The sequence below is a fragment of the Parus major genome, chromosome 6, assembly GCF_001522545.3.
Source record: "Parus major isolate Abel chromosome 6, Parus_major1.1, whole genome shotgun sequence".
In the NCBI taxonomy this organism is placed as follows: domain Eukaryota; kingdom Metazoa; phylum Chordata; class Aves; order Passeriformes; family Paridae; genus Parus; species Parus major.
Window position 1 is genome coordinate 34,113,945 of NC_031775.1, and position 19,767 is coordinate 34,133,711.

General features: G+C 43.6%; 1 protein-coding gene across 4 annotated transcripts in view; it reads left to right on the plus strand.

Moving 5' to 3' along the window:
- INPP5A (inositol polyphosphate-5-phosphatase A) overlaps window positions 1-19,767 on the plus strand; it is a 142,587-nt gene that overhangs the window by 99,351 nt on the left and 23,469 nt on the right. For all 4 annotated transcript variants that reach the window (XR_004498068.1, XM_033515462.1, XM_033515463.1 and 1 more), the window contains exons 10-11: window positions 10,588-10,683; window positions 11,016-11,090. Coding sequence is in view for 3 of the 4 variants with exons in the window: in XM_033515462.1 (XP_033371353.1) it covers window positions 10,588-10,683; window positions 11,016-11,090 (171 nt within the window). In the remaining variant the exon portion in view is untranslated. The remainder of the gene's footprint in view (window positions 1-10,587; window positions 10,684-11,015; window positions 11,091-19,767) is intronic.

The following is a 19,767-nucleotide window of genomic DNA, read 5'->3' on the forward strand; positions in this document are numbered from 1 at the left end:
AGTATTTTTCTCCTACTTTAGCTTGCAGTGACTCTGGTCAGGGTCAGGTCCCACTGCAGGAGTGGCTGTGGAGGTGACATCCCCTGCCAGCGCCTGTCTGGTGGCACAGAGGGACCTGAGTGCCAGGCCAGGGTCCTGAGAGGTTCCTGTGGAGCCAGGGCTCCCCCGAGGGTCCTGGCAGCCCCAGCCCCACCTCCGTGTCCTCCTGTCCAGGTAGGCAGCGGAGCACACACATCCTCAGCCCAGGTGTGCACCTCCAGCTGTGAGGAAACATCTGGGCAGCAAGTCCCACCAGCACAATAACAGTTTTGAGGGGGAAAGGATAATCTGTTGCTTTCTCAACACACTGGCCACCAGTTTCTGTGTCTTTCACCATTTCCAGTATTACTTGAAGAACTTAAACACTGCTGATAGCATCCATTGCTGGTCTTAATGGGTATAAATTCTTTTTAAAATCACTTTCTTATACCAGCAGTTTTCTTTGGCATACCTGTCTAATTTCGGAAGGGTTAAAGAATTTACTTTGTCTCAGAATGGAAAAGAACAAAGGCTAGAGTAAAAATTAATAGCACATCTTAAAATCTGTTACAACATCTCCCTTTTTTCTGACTAAAAGTGAGTGAAAAAGGCCTCTCTAGAGGAAATAAAGAAGTTATTACAACTTCTACTGTTTTGTAGAGTATGAAAAAGCTTTCTGTATGTTAAACAGTCTTGTGGACATCTGGCATGATTGGTTTTAATCTGCTGACTAAAAAGTCAGGATTAAATCTTGCTTTACACCTCTTTGTATTGCGGTCAGTAAAGTGACAGAGCTGCCCTGAAACAATGGCACTACTTATTCCACCCAATATGCCATGTGGTAGATCACCCTCTTTTTCAGCACCACTTCTCTGCAAAGACAATGAAGCATCTGGTGGGGTTTTCCTGTGTCCAGGATATTTTTTGTCAGTAATTTCACTCAGCCGCTCTGCTTAGCTCTCCCTCGGTGCTACTTTTTGAGATGGGGTTTGCCAAATCCAGTGGCAAGAGGTCAGGAGGCCAAAGTGATGAATTTTTATGTGCCTGTTCCTTGTGTTTCTGCTCAGTCATGATTCTTTGCGCGCTGTGCTGCCTCTGAAAGGGAGCCACAGTGAGCAATTTGTCCTCCCAGGCTGGGGAGAATGGGGAGGCAGATGAGTTAAAGCAGCGTGTATGACTGCGGACAGAGCTGCGCACAAACGCTTCCTGATGGCGGAACAGAATCCTCCTGTCACTATTCAGAGCGAGAGGGGCTTGGGAGATTTGTAGCCTGTTGGCTTTCCATCAAGTGACAAATGAATTTAACAGCACTTAAAGATACAGTGGAAAGAATAGCACTTCACAAGCCAGCCCCAGCTGCGAGCTCTTAAATGAAGCTGCATTAACACTTCTGTACTCATGTGTCTCACATATTTGAATCTTGGTTTGCTTAACAAAAAGAATTTCATTTCTGTTTCAGAAACTGTAGAATACACTTTCTGGTTTGTGGCTCAGTCAGGTCCCATCCCCTCTGGGGGCTCTTTGGTTGTCACCAGCAGGAGAACCCTAATTGCTTCATTTCTTGCAGAGCTTTGTGTCCTCTCTCAGTGGTGCCCTCACTGGTGGGGTCGAGTGAGCCGGGGATCAGCATTCATTGCAGGGTTAAATCTCTTTGGATCCCCCAGCTGCTGCTGTGAAGTTGCTGTTCCTCCAAGTGGTTCTCTCTCTGATCAGCTGTGCCCCTTGTTGGTCCCGAGCCTTGAAGCTGTCAGTGGAGACCACGTCCTGAGCATTGCTGTACTGCACAGCACTTTGCTCCCACACCATCACAAACCACAGCAGAGGGAGCTCAGAGCTGCATCACCAGGCTGGTGAATAGAGGCAGTACACAGAACATGGCCCTGTTTCCTCTCTCCACCCTGTTTTACCCCACAGCTGTTTTTCTGTGCTGCCAGTCTCATTGGGTGTGTACTCACGCTGATCCATCTTAGCCTTCATCAAGGAGAATATAGCAAACTTTGGGTACCCACCTTGCATAGTATTTTACAAAGATTTCCTTCATTCATTACATCCAAAAATATTTATTTTACTGTGTGAATATGGGCTCCTGGAAATGGGTGAGCTCCATGATGGCCTGGGTCTTGTTGAAGAAGCATCAGCCCGCTGGTGTGGGATCAGCCCAGGTGCCTGACAGGGCTGGGAGAGGGACAGCTCAGCAATCCCACCTCATGGCTCTCACAGCTGTTTGAACAAAACTAGATAGAGAGGATTATTTGAACTTACAGGCTGTGGGATTCATATTCCATTTCAAAAGCGAGTAAACCAGACGGAGTATGTCAATGAGAAATGAATGAGATATGGCAGGATAAAAAGGATGTGAGTCAAAGAGGCTGGACAAACAAAACAACAGGGGAAAAATACAGTAAAGAAATGGTTCACATGCTGCATCACCTGGTCAGCAAAGTTTTAGTCTCAGCATAACACCATGCAGCATGTTTCAGTTATCAACATTATTTTGGAATAATTAATCCCAACTTGTTCAGATCTGTAAACAATGTGCAGTGACCTGAAAATTATTTTCTTGTCACATTTGTTTCCTTAATAAGTAAAGTTTACTTGGAATGTTTTTTTTCTCTTAGAAAACAGTGGAAGAACATGGACATCTCGTCCACTTTGCTGGACATGCTGCTGACCATTGTATGAGCTGGTGGGCATTCATCCATTCTGGGGGGCACATGTCCATCCCTGAGGGCACACGTCTGTCCTGGAGGGTGTGTGTCCATCTGGGAGGGCACCCATGCATCCCACCATTGTGCTCAGGCTTAGCCAAGCCTGAGCTGCTAGCAGCCCACATGAGCCTCATGCAAGTCACTTACCTGTCCCACATCTCAAATGCCATCTTTGTTAAGGGCTAAGGGTTTTTTTGCTGTTCTGCATAATAGGAAGAAGAAAAATGTTTTTTATTTCTTTATTATTTCTAAGTTTCTGATAAAAAGTGTTCAGTGCCTTCCTCAGGGCATCTGGATTTTAGGTACATAATTTGATTTCAGAATTGCCCAACAGTACATGTTTTAAAAGTCAGCCCCCAGTTATACCTGCTGCTGAGAGTCTGCTATGTGGGAGCCAAAGGGTCACACTCTCTGAAGGTTAAGCCTTGAACTTGAGCTGTGTTACACCACTGATCTCATGAAAAACTCCCCATTATTTTAAAGGGTGAACTCCTGAATTGACTCTGTTTGGCAGTGCTGGTTGGAAGTGTTTCTGGGGTCGGGAGGAGCGTGGAGCACTCGGCAGCAGCAGTGGGGCAGGATGCTGTGCTGGCAGGACTTGTGCTCCCTGCAAGGCTTGAGGAGAACGGAGCTGGCAGGCTCCAGCTTCACTGGCAGAGCCCAGTGCTGCAAGCAAGTCAAGAAGCACCAAATCATTTTCTTAGGCGTTGGCTTAAATTTTTGCTACTTGGTGTTACTGCTGCCATGTTTCATTTCATACAGCTGTAAGGAACCATGAAGTGTGGAGGGAGCAGAAACACAAACACCATCAGTGTGAACACAGGCAAATGTTACCACTCACAACAAAGGCAACTGCGAGGCACACGGGAGCAGATGGGGTTCACAGGCTGGTTTGTTTTTAGAATGAAAAGAAATACAGGTTCTTAGTCTAAAAGTTAGATAAAAGTAAGCTTAGCTATAAGGAGAGAAGCTGCCTCTTATTCCATTCCTCCTGAATTCAAGAGAGCAGGGGATTTTATGTTTCTGTACAGAAGGAGATTTACATCACAGATTCTACGTGCTTCATCAAAGTCTTTGCTGAACAGAAACAACACACCTCTGCCTAGTCAGCTGGAGTGGAAGAGTTTTTAAGTTCTCTGAAGGTTTCCAGCAAGGAATTTCTCAAGCTGGCATTAGTGCATGGGCAGAGCAGAGAAGGTGATGGAAGATAAGTAAATGAACATCTCAGTGGATTTGAAGAGGATCGCACCTTATGGGACAAGACATATATTGCATTTTTGCAGAGAATTTCCTTAGGAGCAGTTGGACTATCCCAGTTTCTGTAATTGTGAAAAAGCAAATATTTCTCTTTGAATATTCCCTCAGGACTGTTCTGACATTAAGTAGTAATACAAAATTATTTAGAAGGATGGACAGGAGGAGGGAAGGGATTTTTCTGACAGATTGTTTCCAAGTTCTAGATCTTGTAGTGCTGTGGATTTATCTGGATCTGATCAAAGTCCTGAATGCATATTATTGATATCTGATGTAAACAAGTGAATTTAAACGGAGGTCTTAAAAAGTGAGCAGGGAAGGCCGTTACCTTTGTCCACAGAGATCCTGCACAATTCCATGTCCCAATTCACACAGGTGCCAGACAGCTCCAGCTAAATTGTTTGTGAATCACTGTGTAGATGCTTTGCTGAACTCAGGCTTGAAATCATAGTCAGGAAAATGAAACAAGAGAATACAAAAAGATGTGCAACCTGACCAGAGAGACAAAATAAGAAGGTAATCAGTATGCAGGGGAATATGGAACAGAACTGCTAGCCTGATCTGTAATCTTGGGGAATCTGAGAGACAGAGGCCTTTTGGAAATAATTCAGATTCTTTTCTGAAGAAGAGAATTAGAAATAGAGCCATCATTGCCACCAGCTCTTGGCACAGAGCAAAGCTGCTGAGGCCAGAGGCCACAGTCAGGGACCCAGGGCTCCCTCCAGACCTGGAGAAGGACAGACTGTGGCACTGGCATGTGGCACTGAGCCAGCCACGCTGGCACTGCTCCAGCTGTTCCAGCTGTGAGCCGGCCACTCCAGTGCCCGTCCCTGCACTGGGGGGACTGGGGTCTGCAGCAGCGTGCTGTGGTGAGCCTGGCCCACTGGCTCCTGAGCAAACACACACAGGAGCCTCAGCCAGTGCTGCCAGGGGTGACTCTGGAAGAGCTGGCTGGTGCTTTGGGCAGTGCCAGAGCAGGACAGTGACCCTGAGCACGGGCGGGTGTGCCGTGCTGCAGGACAGCAGCTGTGCTGACCTGGACCCTCAGCTCACTCAGCAGTGCCTGAAAAGCAAACAGGAATGGTTTGGCATTGCCTGGTGACACACCATGATAACCTTGTCATAAATTATCTGGTTTTGGACAAGAAAATGCATCTTACAATTAACCTAGTGGTGCTGTGAAGTTGAGACCAAAGGAAGATGAGTTGTTTCCAGCAGGGATCATCTGTTTCAGGGAGGCAGGAGATCTCTGGGACAGTGGGAGCATGAGGGTAGTGTTTTGGTGCTAAGATTCTTTGGTTAGAGACACCACCCATAAAAGGATTTTAAAATGTCCCAGAATATCCCTGTGCCACAGTTCAGTAAGGGGCTGCGTGGAGGGGACTGGAGTTCTCCCACAGGTCCTGGGCAGCTCCTGGACCAGGCTCTCACAGGGGTGGGATTGGTGCTGCTTTAAGCTGCCCCTGAGGTTGAACCAGTCCTGACACGGTGGAGGCAGCAGGGTGATGGCAGTGGTGGTGATGTGCCCTCAGAGGAAGCACCAGCAGGGCAGGGCTCTCACTCTGCTGCTCCTCCACCACTGCCTCCCCTGGATGCCAGCTCGCTCCTCTGGGAGCATCCAAAGAGAAAGTCATTTTATTGGTGTTTAAGTGGATTCTCATTAATACTTGTTTGTGGTTGTTCTTTATTCAGCTAACACTTCTGTCACTGCTGAGTTCAATTACTGCTGCTGGGAAGTGTAGTGGCTGTTCTGGGATATTATTGCTATTTACACACAGTTAGAATTAACACAAGGTAATATATGGTCTAAAGTCTGTATTTTTTCACCAGAAGTGTATGTCCTCTCAGATAGGGTTTGTACCCTGAAGCTTGAGCCCTGGGATGCCCTTGGTTTTTGTAGCAGCTGTGAAGCCAAAACCCTCTGTGGCTGTGAAAAATTTGCTATAGTAAGCCTCCATTTCAGTGGCAAGGTAGAGTTTAAAAAGCACTGTGTTACCTGTCCTGTAGCTAAATGCACAACTCTCATTGACTCAGAAAGTTACATGTAACTTTGTTTTTCTCACTTGCACATTTAGTTTTTCTGATGTCATGTAACTTGGGGAATTTGCTGTTGTTGTATTCCCAATATCCAGAAAATGGTGTCATCTCCTCAGAGGAAAGGAGGAGCCCAAACAAGACAGATGTTCCTGTTATTCCCAAAGTAGTAAATTTTTTACCTTGCTGATTATTTCTAATACAGTTTGCATTCAGATAATAATAATAATTTAAAAAAATTATTATCCTAATTTAATAAGTGTCAGATTTATTTTGGGTCTAGAGCAGCATTTCAGAAGTATGTCACTTTCATAATTAGATGATATATGTATGTATTTCTTTTCTGTCCTTCCAGAATACACAGAGTATGTAACTGGAAAAAAAATAAATATCTTAAATTTAGTTAATTTGGTTGCTCATGTGCTCAAGACCTTATTTCACTTGGCTCCTGTAGGAGTCTTCAGCCTCTGCACTTCTTTCCTAACACAGCCATGAGCACATCTTGTCACAGTCTGTGCAGCTTGCTGCAAATTCCAGTGGCAGCTATTGCTGAACTCTTTTAATTGTAAAGGAGCAATGTATATATGCTATTTTCTCTCCAGTTTTTTAAGAAGAATTCAAAGTAATAATAAGTCCTAAGAAGAGTATCCAAATAATAGAGAATAATAATAGACATCTTTAGCAGCAGTGGACAGATGCAAAAGGACAGGATGAGTCTGTAGGTGCTTGAATACCACGTTATGGGGGGCGTTTCCCAAAAATTATTGAGGGACCTACAGTCATGTAATAGCTCTCACATCAGGAGGTAGAGTCATAAAGGAAGTTCAGAAAGCAGGAGTGTGGAATCAATGAAAAATCAGCTGCCGTTTTCAGCCAAGCAGGAAGCAGCAGTGCAGTCCACAGCTGCTCACTGTGTTCCCATGTAAACACAATAAAAAGTGAATATTATAGACTGTTGTGTGTTTTATGTATATAGCAATTGTTTTAATGGCTGTATCCCTATTTACTGTAAGTATGCAGAAAAGCAGTCTTAAACACTTTGATTTGTGGTGTATATGGGGGAGCAGATGTATTTTGAAGGTGTGTTTATGCTGAAAATCAAGAGTGTAATTCTGAGAATTTCTGAGTTTAGAAGTTCCAGATTTGTCTCTTGTAAACATAAAAAACATTTCCTCCTAGCTTTGTGTAACAGGACGTTGTTAATACATCCCAAGACTGTTGTCAGGAAAGTTGTTACTATGTTTTACAATTCAGTACACATAAATTATGGCAAAGGGTTATTTCAGAAGTGCTACAAAGCATCTACCTGTGTAGAGTATGGGAAAACAGGACTGAGATGTGGCTGTGTTTGCTAGGGAAAGGCTGGCTACTGGGCTCTCTCTAAGCTGTTCAAACAGCTTTCCCGCAAGCTTTTTAAACAAATCTTATTTCCAAAGAAAAAAAAAGATATTTTTTTTTTTTAAAAATTCTGTAGAGTTTTGATATCTGGTTTCCTCTCTTCTGCCCTTGTAAAATATACCTTTGGGGGAATACCCAGCAAGGAACAGTGAGTTTTCGCAGTATTTTGATTTTCTTTGCTAGCAACAAAAAATCCCTTCATAAGCAGACTTGCCTAAAAAGGCACATGGTCCCGAAAGTTTTCTGCTTGGGTGACTACGACTGTGCAGAAATTGAAAGGAGGAGGAAAAAAAGGAGTGCCTCCAGCTTGTATAAGAAATGAACCTTTGCCCAATCACTTCTGTCTGTGAATAAGGTAACTTTTTGTGTGTGTGAAATTTGAAAGCAATAAGGTATGTGGGTCCTTTTTCTGTATTGGTTCTCAAGAGTCGATCGCAGGGTTTTTCTTTTGGAGCCTGCCTGACGTTGTGAGATAAAGCAGCTCAGGGAAAAAAATGTTCTCAAGCAGATGCCTTTAAGAGACAGAAATCATGAATTTGTTGAATTGCAACCACTCTGGGGGTGGCTACAATGACTTTTTGACAGTGACAGTAACTCTGCCGTGTCTTTTCGAGCCCTTCTTTGGCCCATTCACTCTGGAAAGCTGCTTAAGCGCACTTAAGCGCATTAGCATTTGGATGCTCGGGACCGTATTGACCCTCATTTGGAAAGTTTAAATGAGTGAAAGATGGAGCGATTTGTTAGGGCTTTAGAAAGCAGCCTTAGAGAGCTGCGGGTTTTCCGCTCTGGTTTGTTCGGGTGCTTGTTCTAATCTGGTGTGCTGTTTGAAGGGACCAGACTGATTTGTGACACATGAGCCCAAAGCCTCTTTTTTTGGGCTTGACCCGATTATCTGATCTGTGCTCTGAATTTCAATCACCCGTGGAGGGAGCGAGGTTGGGAATGGCTCTCTCCTGCAGGGTTACCTCGCTAGCTCTGTAGGGACACAGATGGCAGAGCAGCCTCTGCATGTCTGAGCAGACAAAGGGATCCCCGGCTGCCTGGGCTGCGAGGGAACAGGTAGGAGCTCTGTGCTAAGAGATGCTGGAGGTGCAGCTCCCACAAGGCTCCAGCGTGTCACTCCTGCCAGCCAGGGTGGCACTGAACCAACAAGTTCCCATTCTTGTCCCAAGGCTTCAGAAAACCACCTTCAGGTCCTGCAGCGCAGGTGAGGCTGTGGCAGAGCAGCCTGTGCGTGTGGCCGTGGGGCCAGTGCTCCTCGTGCCCGTGGCAGCTGTGATGGCACAGCCCCCTGCACTGTGCCGCTGCCCCCCGTGTGCCGAGCGCTCTGGGCTAAACCCTCAGCTGGATGGACGTGCTGCTGCTCTGGGGAGGAAGGGAACAGTCAGGAAAAGTTTGTCAGAAATGGACATCACTTGTTCAGTGAGACTGGGAATCAACACTTGTTTCATTCACAAACTTGTAAGAAAAATAACAGATTTATGGGTTTTTACCAAATCCTGTTCAAGTTACTTGTTAAAAATGAAAGTGCACAACTCACTGTTTTTTATTTGTACTGTGCCAGTAGTCAAGGGCCTTTATCAAGGATCAAATTTTATCAAATGGGAGAAAAATGTCCATTGACAGATTGTTCCCATTCTGGCACTGGGATCCTCAGCTGAGATCTAAAATATTTGGAAGCAGATGGATTTTTGATTTTTGTTTAAATACATGTTTGGCATGTAATTTCTGCCTTCAGGAGAAGGCAAGAATGCAGAAAGGAGAAATGAGCTGTAGTTCTTGGTGCTGTGTTTGGTAGACATTGCACCTCAGATAATGAATCCAAATATAAGTATTTCTGTCTGTGAGAGATAGAAGCACATTGTAGGATGTGGAAGTCTATACCACAGAACATATTTATTTTACAAATTCATATTTTGCAAAATTAAAAGCTTTTGTCTGGCTATTATGAAAAGGAATGGGGTGAACAGCAGGGAAGTCACCTCTTTGCCTCTCCTTGACTCAGTTATTTTCTTTAACAAAAAACACTTTTCTTAAGAACTTCTAGCAAAGTGAAGTTTTATTCAGAAGGACGGTCTTTGCCACAATCCACATCCAGGGCTGTGCACAGATCCTCAGCAGCAGCTGTGGATGCTGAGTTGCCTCGCAGGTGTGGGGACATATCTGTGTCTTTGAACAATGCCCATTTTGAGCAATTTCCTCAATTCTGCTTTCTGACTTTCTCCTTGTGGTTCCCAGCAGCCAGGCAGAGGGGCACAGGTAGCTCTGCCTTGCCCTGGCAGGGAGGCTGCAGAGCCCTTAGTGAAATGTGCCCAGACACAGTTAAGATGGGAGATCCCTGTATTTCAAAGCACTTGACATACTTGAAGCATCATAAACTTTGCTGAAAGTTCTAGATTTCCACCTGTTGCCATGCTCTGGAGCCAGCCCTTTGAGAAGTCCATTTCAAGTTATTCCCCACTACCTGTGGAACTGGGTCCCAACCAGGCCAGTGGCCAATGGATCAAGGCCCAACACTTGCATGGAAATTCATGCCTCTGTGCCTGGTAAAATGTTGCTTCAGAATATGTTTTAGGCACCCAGTCCTCACAATATCTAGAAATGTGGTGTCTCTTATTTAAAAGAGGGGATTTGCTATGCACAGTAAACTGTGAAAATTGCTGTCAGATTGTACAAACATTTCTCAGACTTTGTCCTGGGGTGACTTTTAAGTGTACTTTTAACATGAATTTCCAGGGCAGATGTTTTTGCAAACAAGAGTTAACTGACAGAGCTGTAGTGTCAATGTAGTTACCATCTCTTAAGAACCAGCACAGAACCTGGTCATTATCTGTAAGCAGTGGTTTGGAGGATGTTTGCAAGTAATGTGTGATACAGCATACAGTGATAGCTGTGAAAGAACCTGTCTGCATGGTACAAGCTGAATGACTATTTGCCTTTCCTGATTGATATTTTCTTAATATTGCCTGTTTCTCTCCAAGTGGTAATTCAGTCTATTGTTTAAAGTCCATCATGAGTGGAAGTGACTTAAATTAGCAATGCTTTGTATTTTGACATACAGAATATTATATTTAATGGGGGGCACTGAAGATATACTTATTGATAATGTTCAGTTAAATCTGGTCTTCTGGTGCATATAAGCTTGTTTCTCTTCCTCCCCTTATGTTTTTCTTAGACACTATGTGCAAAGGCCACAATGCAGACCATCCGGGCAGCTGACACAAATGAAGTAGTCAAGCTAATATTTCGTGAATCTGATAATGACCGAAAGGTAAACAACTTAATGCCCTTGGCACCCCTCTGTAAATAGAAACAGTGTTGAATGTTCACTTTCTTTTCTACAAAGCATGAATATAGTTGTTCCAAACTGATAATGTAAAGGGAGGGGAGGATATAGATTGTCACACCTAATGCTCAGTTAATTGGATCTGTTTAAGTGATTGCCAGCCAAGCAAATGGGCAAGCTGACAAGGGGCTTTGGACGTGTGGAAATGTGTGGTTTGAAAAGGCTGCCTGTCTCTGAAAGGGTCACTGCCAGCAGCTGGGTGTTGAGTTGCTGAGTCCAGGAGCTTTACTGACCTTTCTCCCTACTTTTTTATTTAGGTTATGCTGCAATTAGAAAAGAAGCTCTTTGACTATTTTAATCAAGACGTATTTAGAGACAACAATGGCACTGCGGTAAGTTCATTGCTGAACCCTTTCAAAGGAGTAAGTTGGGCACTCACATACAAATTGCATTTCTCTAACCAGCCCTTTATCCTTATCAGCCCTCCTTTCTGCAGAATGAGAAGAGATAATTTAGCCAGCACAATAACTGCTCCAGATTTCATCATCATCATCATAACAATCAAAATAACTTAGCCAGTTATTTTGTGTACAGATTCTTAACTTTGGCATGTTTACCTTCTTTTTCATAGAAAAATACTGAAAAGTAAATGTACAAAACAATTCCCTTTCCTTGTCTGTCCTCTAGTCTGCATTTCTTCAGGCATCCTGTTTTTCTTCCTAGCTCTTCATTGTGCATCACACAGTAACTTCGGAAAAGCCTTTAAATGCAAAGCCCTTCTGAAAACACCTGGGTCTTCTACGTGTACAAAAAGATACTAGAAACACAAGAGTAAGGAGAATAGCAATCCCAAGCTCTGCAGCAGACTCTCACTGTTTGGACAAGCATAGAAGGCTTCCCAAGAGGATTAAGCAGACAGGGGACACTAACACTCTGATTTGTAGTAAGGACTCTGATTTTTCTGTGGAGAAGGGCATGGTATTTTCTTTAATGTGATTTTATTTCAAATGGTAGCCACTTCATTTTGGAAAAGCTGTGTATCACTGCTTGCAGCTTTCTCTATTTCATCCAAGGGTTCCTAGGAGTTCTGTATCCAAGGGAATTCATTGAGGGCCCTCGTCCCCACCTCCCAGTTTGGCAGCATTCTGTACCAGTCACACTGTGCACGCTCACAGGGCACATTGCTGCTTTGTGCCCAGGGATGGTAGTGCACAGGATCCATGGCTCTCCACCTCTCTCCTCTGCTGCCTGTGGCTCGTTCTCTCGCTGCTCACAGAGCCAGGCTGCTGGAGGGCTGTCTGCAGGGCTCTAGGACGTGGAGGGAAGCTGAAGCCCTGGTACCCTCTCTGATTTTAAGTTGACCTCACCTGGGAGATTGATTCCATGTGACAATCTTAGATTTCACTCGTTGAGGTCAGAAGAGTTTGATGAGTAAGACCCATAAGGGGTGAAGATCTGATTGCCCTTGCTGTCCTTGCTGCTGTCCCACAGCGTGGCTCACGTGGCCGTGAGAGGTGGGCAGTTACTGCCACGTCAGTTTGGGCTTGTTTGGTTCCAGTTTACAAGGTGGTTGCATCCTTGGGAATTACCTAACGTTTCTTTCACTGATGTTTTGCAGTTTTGGGGACATTTAATTCAAAGCAATAAGTCTCCTCCCAATTCCTTTTTCCATATTAATCGCATTTCTGTCCCAGATTTTTCTGCTATGTGTATTATTATAATAATTTTTCCATTTTTTTTTTAAAACAACTCAAGTTTTTGTCATTTGTGTTTTCCCCCAGTGAATTCCTGAAGCTGTGTAAAGCTGTTCTTGGTGCCTGTCCTAGTGGTATTTTGGGTGGGTGCTGCTTGATTTGCATATAGGGCTGTGGGGTGTGAAGGTACAGGCAGAATCCCACTCAAACACATTCCATTTCAAAATCAGTAGTCATTTCTTTCATGCATCAGGAAGTGGGAAATCTTCCAGATCAAACATGGAAGAAAGAGATAAACGATATAATGAGCCATTGGAGATAATCTAATCTTCATGGTCTAGTTAAACACGCAGCACCATGATCACTAAAAACAAACTACCTATCTAAAACGATAAATGTCTCTGTGCCGAATTCAACCCAAAAAATCCATCGCATCCTTCATCAACCGCCGGTCTTGTACCAGCCTGACAGAAATTTAATTCAAGCTGGCTCCTGAAAATAATTATTGTATTTTAAGAGTAGTAATCATTGGTCGGGACATGATTGAATATGTCCATGCCTATTGACTTTTTCTATGATTTATAGCTTTGTGTAGTCGATATTCCCATCGAAATTGTATAATTAATTATAAGTGGGGCTGTCAGGTCTGCAGGATGGAGTGCCCTGATGAGTATTTGGGAAGATTAAATTTTCCTTAGCTGTACCAATGCAAGGCTTGGGAATTTTCACAGCACTCGGGCTGCTGGATAAAGATGTTTTCTGTGTGTTTAGCAACTGCTTTAGCTCAAAATCCATTGATTTTTCAGAGGGTATTTTTTTATCAGTGCCGTGTCTCTTCAGTAACATTGGAATGTGTACGGATGTGACAAGACCTGACAAATATTTATTATCAACAGGCTACTTTATCATTGTCCATACACAGTTATTCCTTCTTCTTTTACGTTGTAATCAACAAAAAGAATCTTAATGTATATTTATAAAAATTATTATTTTTTTATGAAAAATCTCCTATAGATACAAATCACCTGTTTAACAGAAATTCAGTTTGAAATGCATACTTTAATCTGTCAGGTCTAATTTTTCCAAACTAATATGTATCTTATTCAGACTTATGTGTAGTTTATTCCAAAGTTAGCTTAGCAATTACCTATACTGATTACCTCAGAGTGCAATGACCATTCTGTATTATTGTATTTGAGAAAGGAACGCCCAGACTTACCCAGTTCTGTGGTGGTAGGAAAAAGAAAAAGCCTATTTGAAAACAATTGTTGCAGTAATGCAAAACTGTTTTATTGTTTAATTCCTGTATTCTGAATTGCACAGCAGAGCTGTGTTCCATCAGACAGAGCAGGGCGTGAGTCCATAACCACACAGAGCTGTCCTGAGTGGGTCTGTGGGGAAGGTGATACACAGGAGCACTGAGACAGCTGGGCAGGAGGAGGTGCAGCCTGCAGAGCTCCACCTTGGCATCAGACAGCTCCCAGTATAGGTTGTTTCTTCTCAATTAGCAGAAGCTCAGTGTTTCTGACCTGGAGGGTAGAACACAGCCAGGCTGTGCCAGTCGGTTCCGTGGTGTTATCCTGCTCTGGGGGCTTGCCCATGAGCAGTAGAAAAGCACAAATGTGGCTTCTCACACCTTCCCAGAGGCAGCAGCCCCTGGCTGGGAGACACCTCCATGCCCCCATTGCCCCTCTGTGGTGCTGCTCCTCTTCTGCCCAGCAGGAGCAGAGCGCCCTGGACCCCAGCCTGGATTTCCTGATGGAAAATGGGTGCTGCCCACGCTGCTGAGCTCACCCTGCCCCACTCACCAGCACATCACTCACACAAAACACGCTCCTAGCTTTGGCTTTCTAGCCCTTAAGTGATAAAAATCAGCAGGCCAGTGCTTCTAGGAGAGGGGCAGGGGGTTCTTGAATAAACCTACACTTTTACCAGGTATTTGCAGATTCTTTAATTGTTTGCAATAGATCAAGCTATAAGTGGGCTTTTTTTCAAAAGGAGTTCCCTCTTAATTTCAAAACAATCAAAAGAAAATCAAGCCAAGGGTAATTATGTAATGAAAAAAATATAATCAGGTTATTGACTTGTACCAAAGAACCACAAGCTGTATCGTATTTCTTCAGTAGTCAATTAAATAAATATGTAGTAATAATGTAAAAACCTGTAATGACTACAGAGGAATGATTTAATCATCAGGAATCATTTTATAGTCTTTAACTACAATTAGAACTGAGGAATGGTACCTACATTCCTGTCTTTCCTATGATCTGTATTAAAGAATCAATCCAGGTAAAAGCTAATGCACAGTCCTTAGGATTTTGACCACAGCTGTGTAGTAAAAGTGATGAGTGAATTAATTGTCTTAAGAGTGGAACCTGATGATACTCCTGCTAAAATCATGATCTCTTTTTTCTATTGATCTTTTTTGGAAGCTGGTGACAAGCGAACTTCAAGCAAGTGAAGCTGTGCTTGCCCTGGTGGTCCTGCATCCTGCTGCCCCCCCAGGCCCATCTCCCATGGAAACACTGAGCCCTTGTCCATCCCTGGGCTGGGCTGCTCGGGGGCAGAAGGATTAGCCCAAGGGAGCTGCTGCACCCAGCTCCAGGATCACCAGAGGCTTCAGAGGGCACTGGTGGTGTACCAGCATTCATTCCAAACCAGATCCAAAATCTTATGCTGAAAAGCCCAGTGATTCCCAGCCTGGATGTTCATGAAATGGAAGTGGTTCTATTTCTTTAATTGTGCAGCAGCTCTCTTGGTGCAGAGGACAAACTCTCCTATGGAGAGTACGTTCTGACTCAGTTTCCCATCACAGAATAAATTCCCTTTATTCTGTGTGTGTTCAGCCTCAACTGATATGGTATGGGAAGAAAATTATAATGTGCTGTAAGAACAGATTGAGTTAAAGGTCTTGTTTTCCCTCTGAGAAGTAGTGATTTAGAGTTATGATCCGTTATCATGCTAGTTAACTTTGAGATGTTACTGCAAACAGTTCAGGCAAACATACTTGTACATTTTAAGCAATTTATTGTGGGAGGTGTGGGTGTATCCCCAGGAAATCCTGAAATCCTGAAATGATACACAAATTGAGCAGAAGATACAGTCTGCAAGGGACCTCTATTAAGATTTTTGTGAGAATATGTATGCTTATGAAGATTAAGGATCTGGTGTCACTGAAAATGTATTAATCAACAGCCAAGATACAGCACAATGCACTCTTCCCAATGGCCTTGGCTCTGACCCTTTTAAAGATAATGGGAATACTGTCCACTAGGAACTAGATTAGGACGATCAAGTGCATTTCATCAGGGTATGACTTGAACCATGATCCCAGAGGTGAAAAGGCAGAGGTTTATCCACTGAGCCAACCAGCCCCTGTCCAGATAAAATCTTGAATATGATGTATAAGGGCAAATTAGGGTAGAGAAAGGAAATTGATTGCTCAGGACCATTGCTACCTCAGACTGGTCATGAGGAAATCCTGCCTACCCTGAAACTGCTTTTTTTATTCAAGACAGTCATCTGAGATGCCTGATTTTCATAAAGTGTTAATAGGAAAATGGCTTCATGCTCTGTTTCTTTATTCAGAAGCAGCATTCCTGTGTTTAGAATTGCATTTGCTTAAATTGACGATTAGTTGATATGCCACCGGATAAACTGCAAAATGAGAAATTACAGAGACAGGAAATAGTGCCAATAAATTGTTCTCACTAGGAAAACATAAATGTAAGTCCAGATTTCACAAACAAGTCAATCCAGATGTGTTGGGTTAGCTGTTTATTGCAAGCTTCAAATAGATGAATTATTCAGGTGTAAAATTTGTCCACAGCACAAAGTTACAAATATTATTTCATTACCTTTCCCCCATCCTATTCTATAGAGCTGCTGTATGGCCTAAAGATAATTCAGGTGTACTGTGATATATTTATATTTTTAGGCATTGATTAAGTCTTTGATTAAGTCTAGCCCAAAGAGTAGGTCCAGCATCTGTATTTGCACTCTGTAATCCAGCCTGTAGTACAATCTGCTAATGTGCTTTGGCTCTTTTTAACCTGTGTGACATGGAAGAGAATATCCAGGGAGGCAATGTTTGCACCTGCATTGCAGTCCACAGGTTTATGGATATCACCAACATCCCTTGCAGTTAATATTTGTGCACACAAGCACCATACCAAAGCTTCCACATCTGAAATCTGTGGCAAGACAAATAAAAATGGAAAGGTGCTTAGCTGCTTTTTCACCGTCTCTCTGCAGTAGCTCAATCCTCTGGCGTTCTCCAGGTGCCCCTGGTAACTTCCCAGATGAATGCCTGCACACAGGATTGCACAGAGAAAAGCAATTACCACATTTAACTTGAAAAGTTATACTTGAGGACAGTTTCATACAAAAGGCACAGCTAGAGATGAGAGTGGGGTTCCCAGTTGCGAGAATGGAGAGGTGAGTTCTGGTCCCTGGTCTGAGGTCTGTCTGTGTTTTTGTGACATAGGTGGGGGAAGCCCAGGCTCCAGCAGCCCTCGCTGCCAGCTGTGGCAGCTGCAGAGCCCAGCTGGGCAGAGCTGTGCCCTGCCTGGCTGCCCCAGCACCCGCTGGCACCACGCAGCCCCACACAAGGAGGGCACCCTTTGGGTCCCTGCTGGAAGAGCAGCACCTCAGTGTTGGCTGTCTGAAATTCCCAGTGACCTTGAGAGGTGCCTGACTCTCTGTGAGGATGGCAGGGTGAATGACTGGAACTCCTCACACACCCAGCATATGAGATATGAGATATGGGATATGGGATATGAGATATGAGATATATGAAATATGAATTATGTGTTATGAAATATGAGATATGATATATAATATATGAGATATAATGTATGATGTATTATATATATGATATACCTCTGTGCTCCTGCCTGTTCCCCAAGACACTCATGCCAGCCAAGCCTGGGGGAATCTTCAACCCACAGTGGGAGTTTTGCCCAAGTAAGAAACATTTCATAGTTGTTCCTCAAGAAAATTCCATTTTTAAGTACTCTACAAGTAATACTAAAACTGTATTCTCCGTATTTCATGCTTTTGCCAAATTGCAGCTGACAAGTTACTGTGTAACAGGATAGTGCATGGTGATTTGGACTCCCAAGTGGACAAACTGATATTCCATAGTAACAGATATATAAAGTTAAATGAAATAATCCATTGAGTGTGTCAGATTTGCAAGCAGGGTATTCCTAATGAAAATCTTCTGGTTTTAAAGACAGCATACACTCAAGTCATTCTTGGCAGTTTGAAGGAGCTTTGTCACAAGCTGTTGTGCACAGTGTATGAATTAGTGCAATAATATTTAGTGTCTGTCCCAGCAAAGCTGTGAAAATGGCAATTTGCATGAATGCGTTTTTCCAGAGTCAATTTTCTTTTAATTCGAGATAAGCACTGGAATCCCAGGAGAGTGAGCAAGCAAATGCATTTTTCCCGTCAGAAAACGGCAGGCACGTGTTGAGCTGTGACCTGCTGGCGGTCACCTGTGGGCCACGCTGCCCCCACGTCAGGCTGATGTACCAGAGAGCAGATCTGTCGCTGGAGGAGCTGGGCTGCAGCACAGGGCATGGGGCTGTGCTCTCTGGGGCTCCTCTCGGGGGCTCCAGGCTCTGCTGGGCAGCTGAGGGATGGGATGTTCACACTTCACTGCTGCAGGGCAGCGCTTGGACAAGGAGCCCTTGGGGTGTGGAAGAAGCTTCTGTGGTCAGCAGAAAGTTCAGTGCTGCTGCAGGAGTGGAAACCCAGGCTTGATCTGTGTCCCTGCTTTTGGCTTCTTAACTAGTTTATCCTTTACATATGCTCAGTCTTCACATTGAGAACTAATCTCCTAAGTACAACAGGTTTTGATTTCTGATGTTTTTTTCAAGTAACAAAAGTCTCACAGGATAAGATCTGGATTCTCTGCTGCATGTTGCAGAACAGAGGAGAGGCTGAGCCCTTGAAACTGTTAGCAGCGTGTTTGACTGTAATTCGTAATAATGTAAAAAAAACCCAGCTTATCCATAGCAGTGGGGTCAGCCCTCAGTGCTGCTAGCTGTGCATTGCTGTGCCTCACCCCCTAATGCTGAGAACAATCTCTTTGGTGCCATTGCTCTGTGTGCCATAGATCCACATTTATGTGGGTGTTCATGATTTGACAGCACAGCCATTCAGGATATATAGATATGTGCAGAAGTACAATATTATACAAATACAACATAAGTGGTACATTTATATTCAATGATTTGGGGTTTTTTTTCTGTGAAACGTGATGTTAAAGACTGGCAATGAAAGAAAGAAGATTAAGATTCAAAGTATATAGTAAGAGATCATTTTACATGTTTTTTTGTTAGAGAAAGAAGTAGCTTTAAAATCAGGTAGCGTTGTGTACACCATTTTCATGGATAAGTGGGAAGGATCAGCATTTCCACTGGCCTTGTCCTGAAGTCAGTAGACTGCTGAATCAGTTTCTAAATAATCTGCTGTGACTGGAAAGACAGATAAAATTACTGTCTTTCCAAAGTATCTTGAAAAGAAAGTGTTCTCCACGAGACTGACAAAGGAGGTTATGGTAACTAGGGTCCACATGTTTTAATTCTCTGAGGTCACTTCTTTATGCTCATCTCCTCTTTTTGGTCTGAAACTTCATTTCCCTTTCACAGCTGTGAATTCTCTTGTGGGCCCTGCAGATGGATTTGATAAATGCTGCTAATATCACCTCCTGATCTACCAGTGCTCTGACTTTGGTCTGTAGGTCTTGATGAGTAATTGCTGTTGTTCTACTCCAATGACTGAATTAAGTTGCCCTGTTTGAAGGGGTTCATACGTGTATGATTTTAGCCAAGGTGGCCCATTGCAGTGTACCCAAGAGATGCTGACCTTGTACCAGTGCCTCATTGCTTTAAATTGAAGCAAGCAGAACCTTGGTTTCTGCAGCTGCCTAAACTCTTAAAACCCTTTGATTACTGTCAAGCTGCATAATGTAGAAATCTGGAATTTTGTGCATTTCTTTCTCCTCCACCCTGGCACATAAATGCACGTTGCAGTGCTGCCAAGAAAAAGGGAGCAAAAACTGAGACTCCCTTCAGCAGATTTTACAGGATACACAGCACCCTAGAAAACCAGCAGTTCTGATAATTCCCTTTGGAGGTGATGGGCACTGCAGCTGACACAGCCATCAGTTCTGAATGCTTTTAATTCTCCTCAAATTAAATAGGAAATATCCTTTACTGCAAATGCAATCATTCCTGCACATACTGCCTGGTTGCATTCCCTGCAGTGCGGGGTCACAGTGGTTCACAGGTAGTAGCTAACTATTGATACACTGGATGGATGATGGATGGATGATGGATGATGGATGATGGATGATGGATGGATG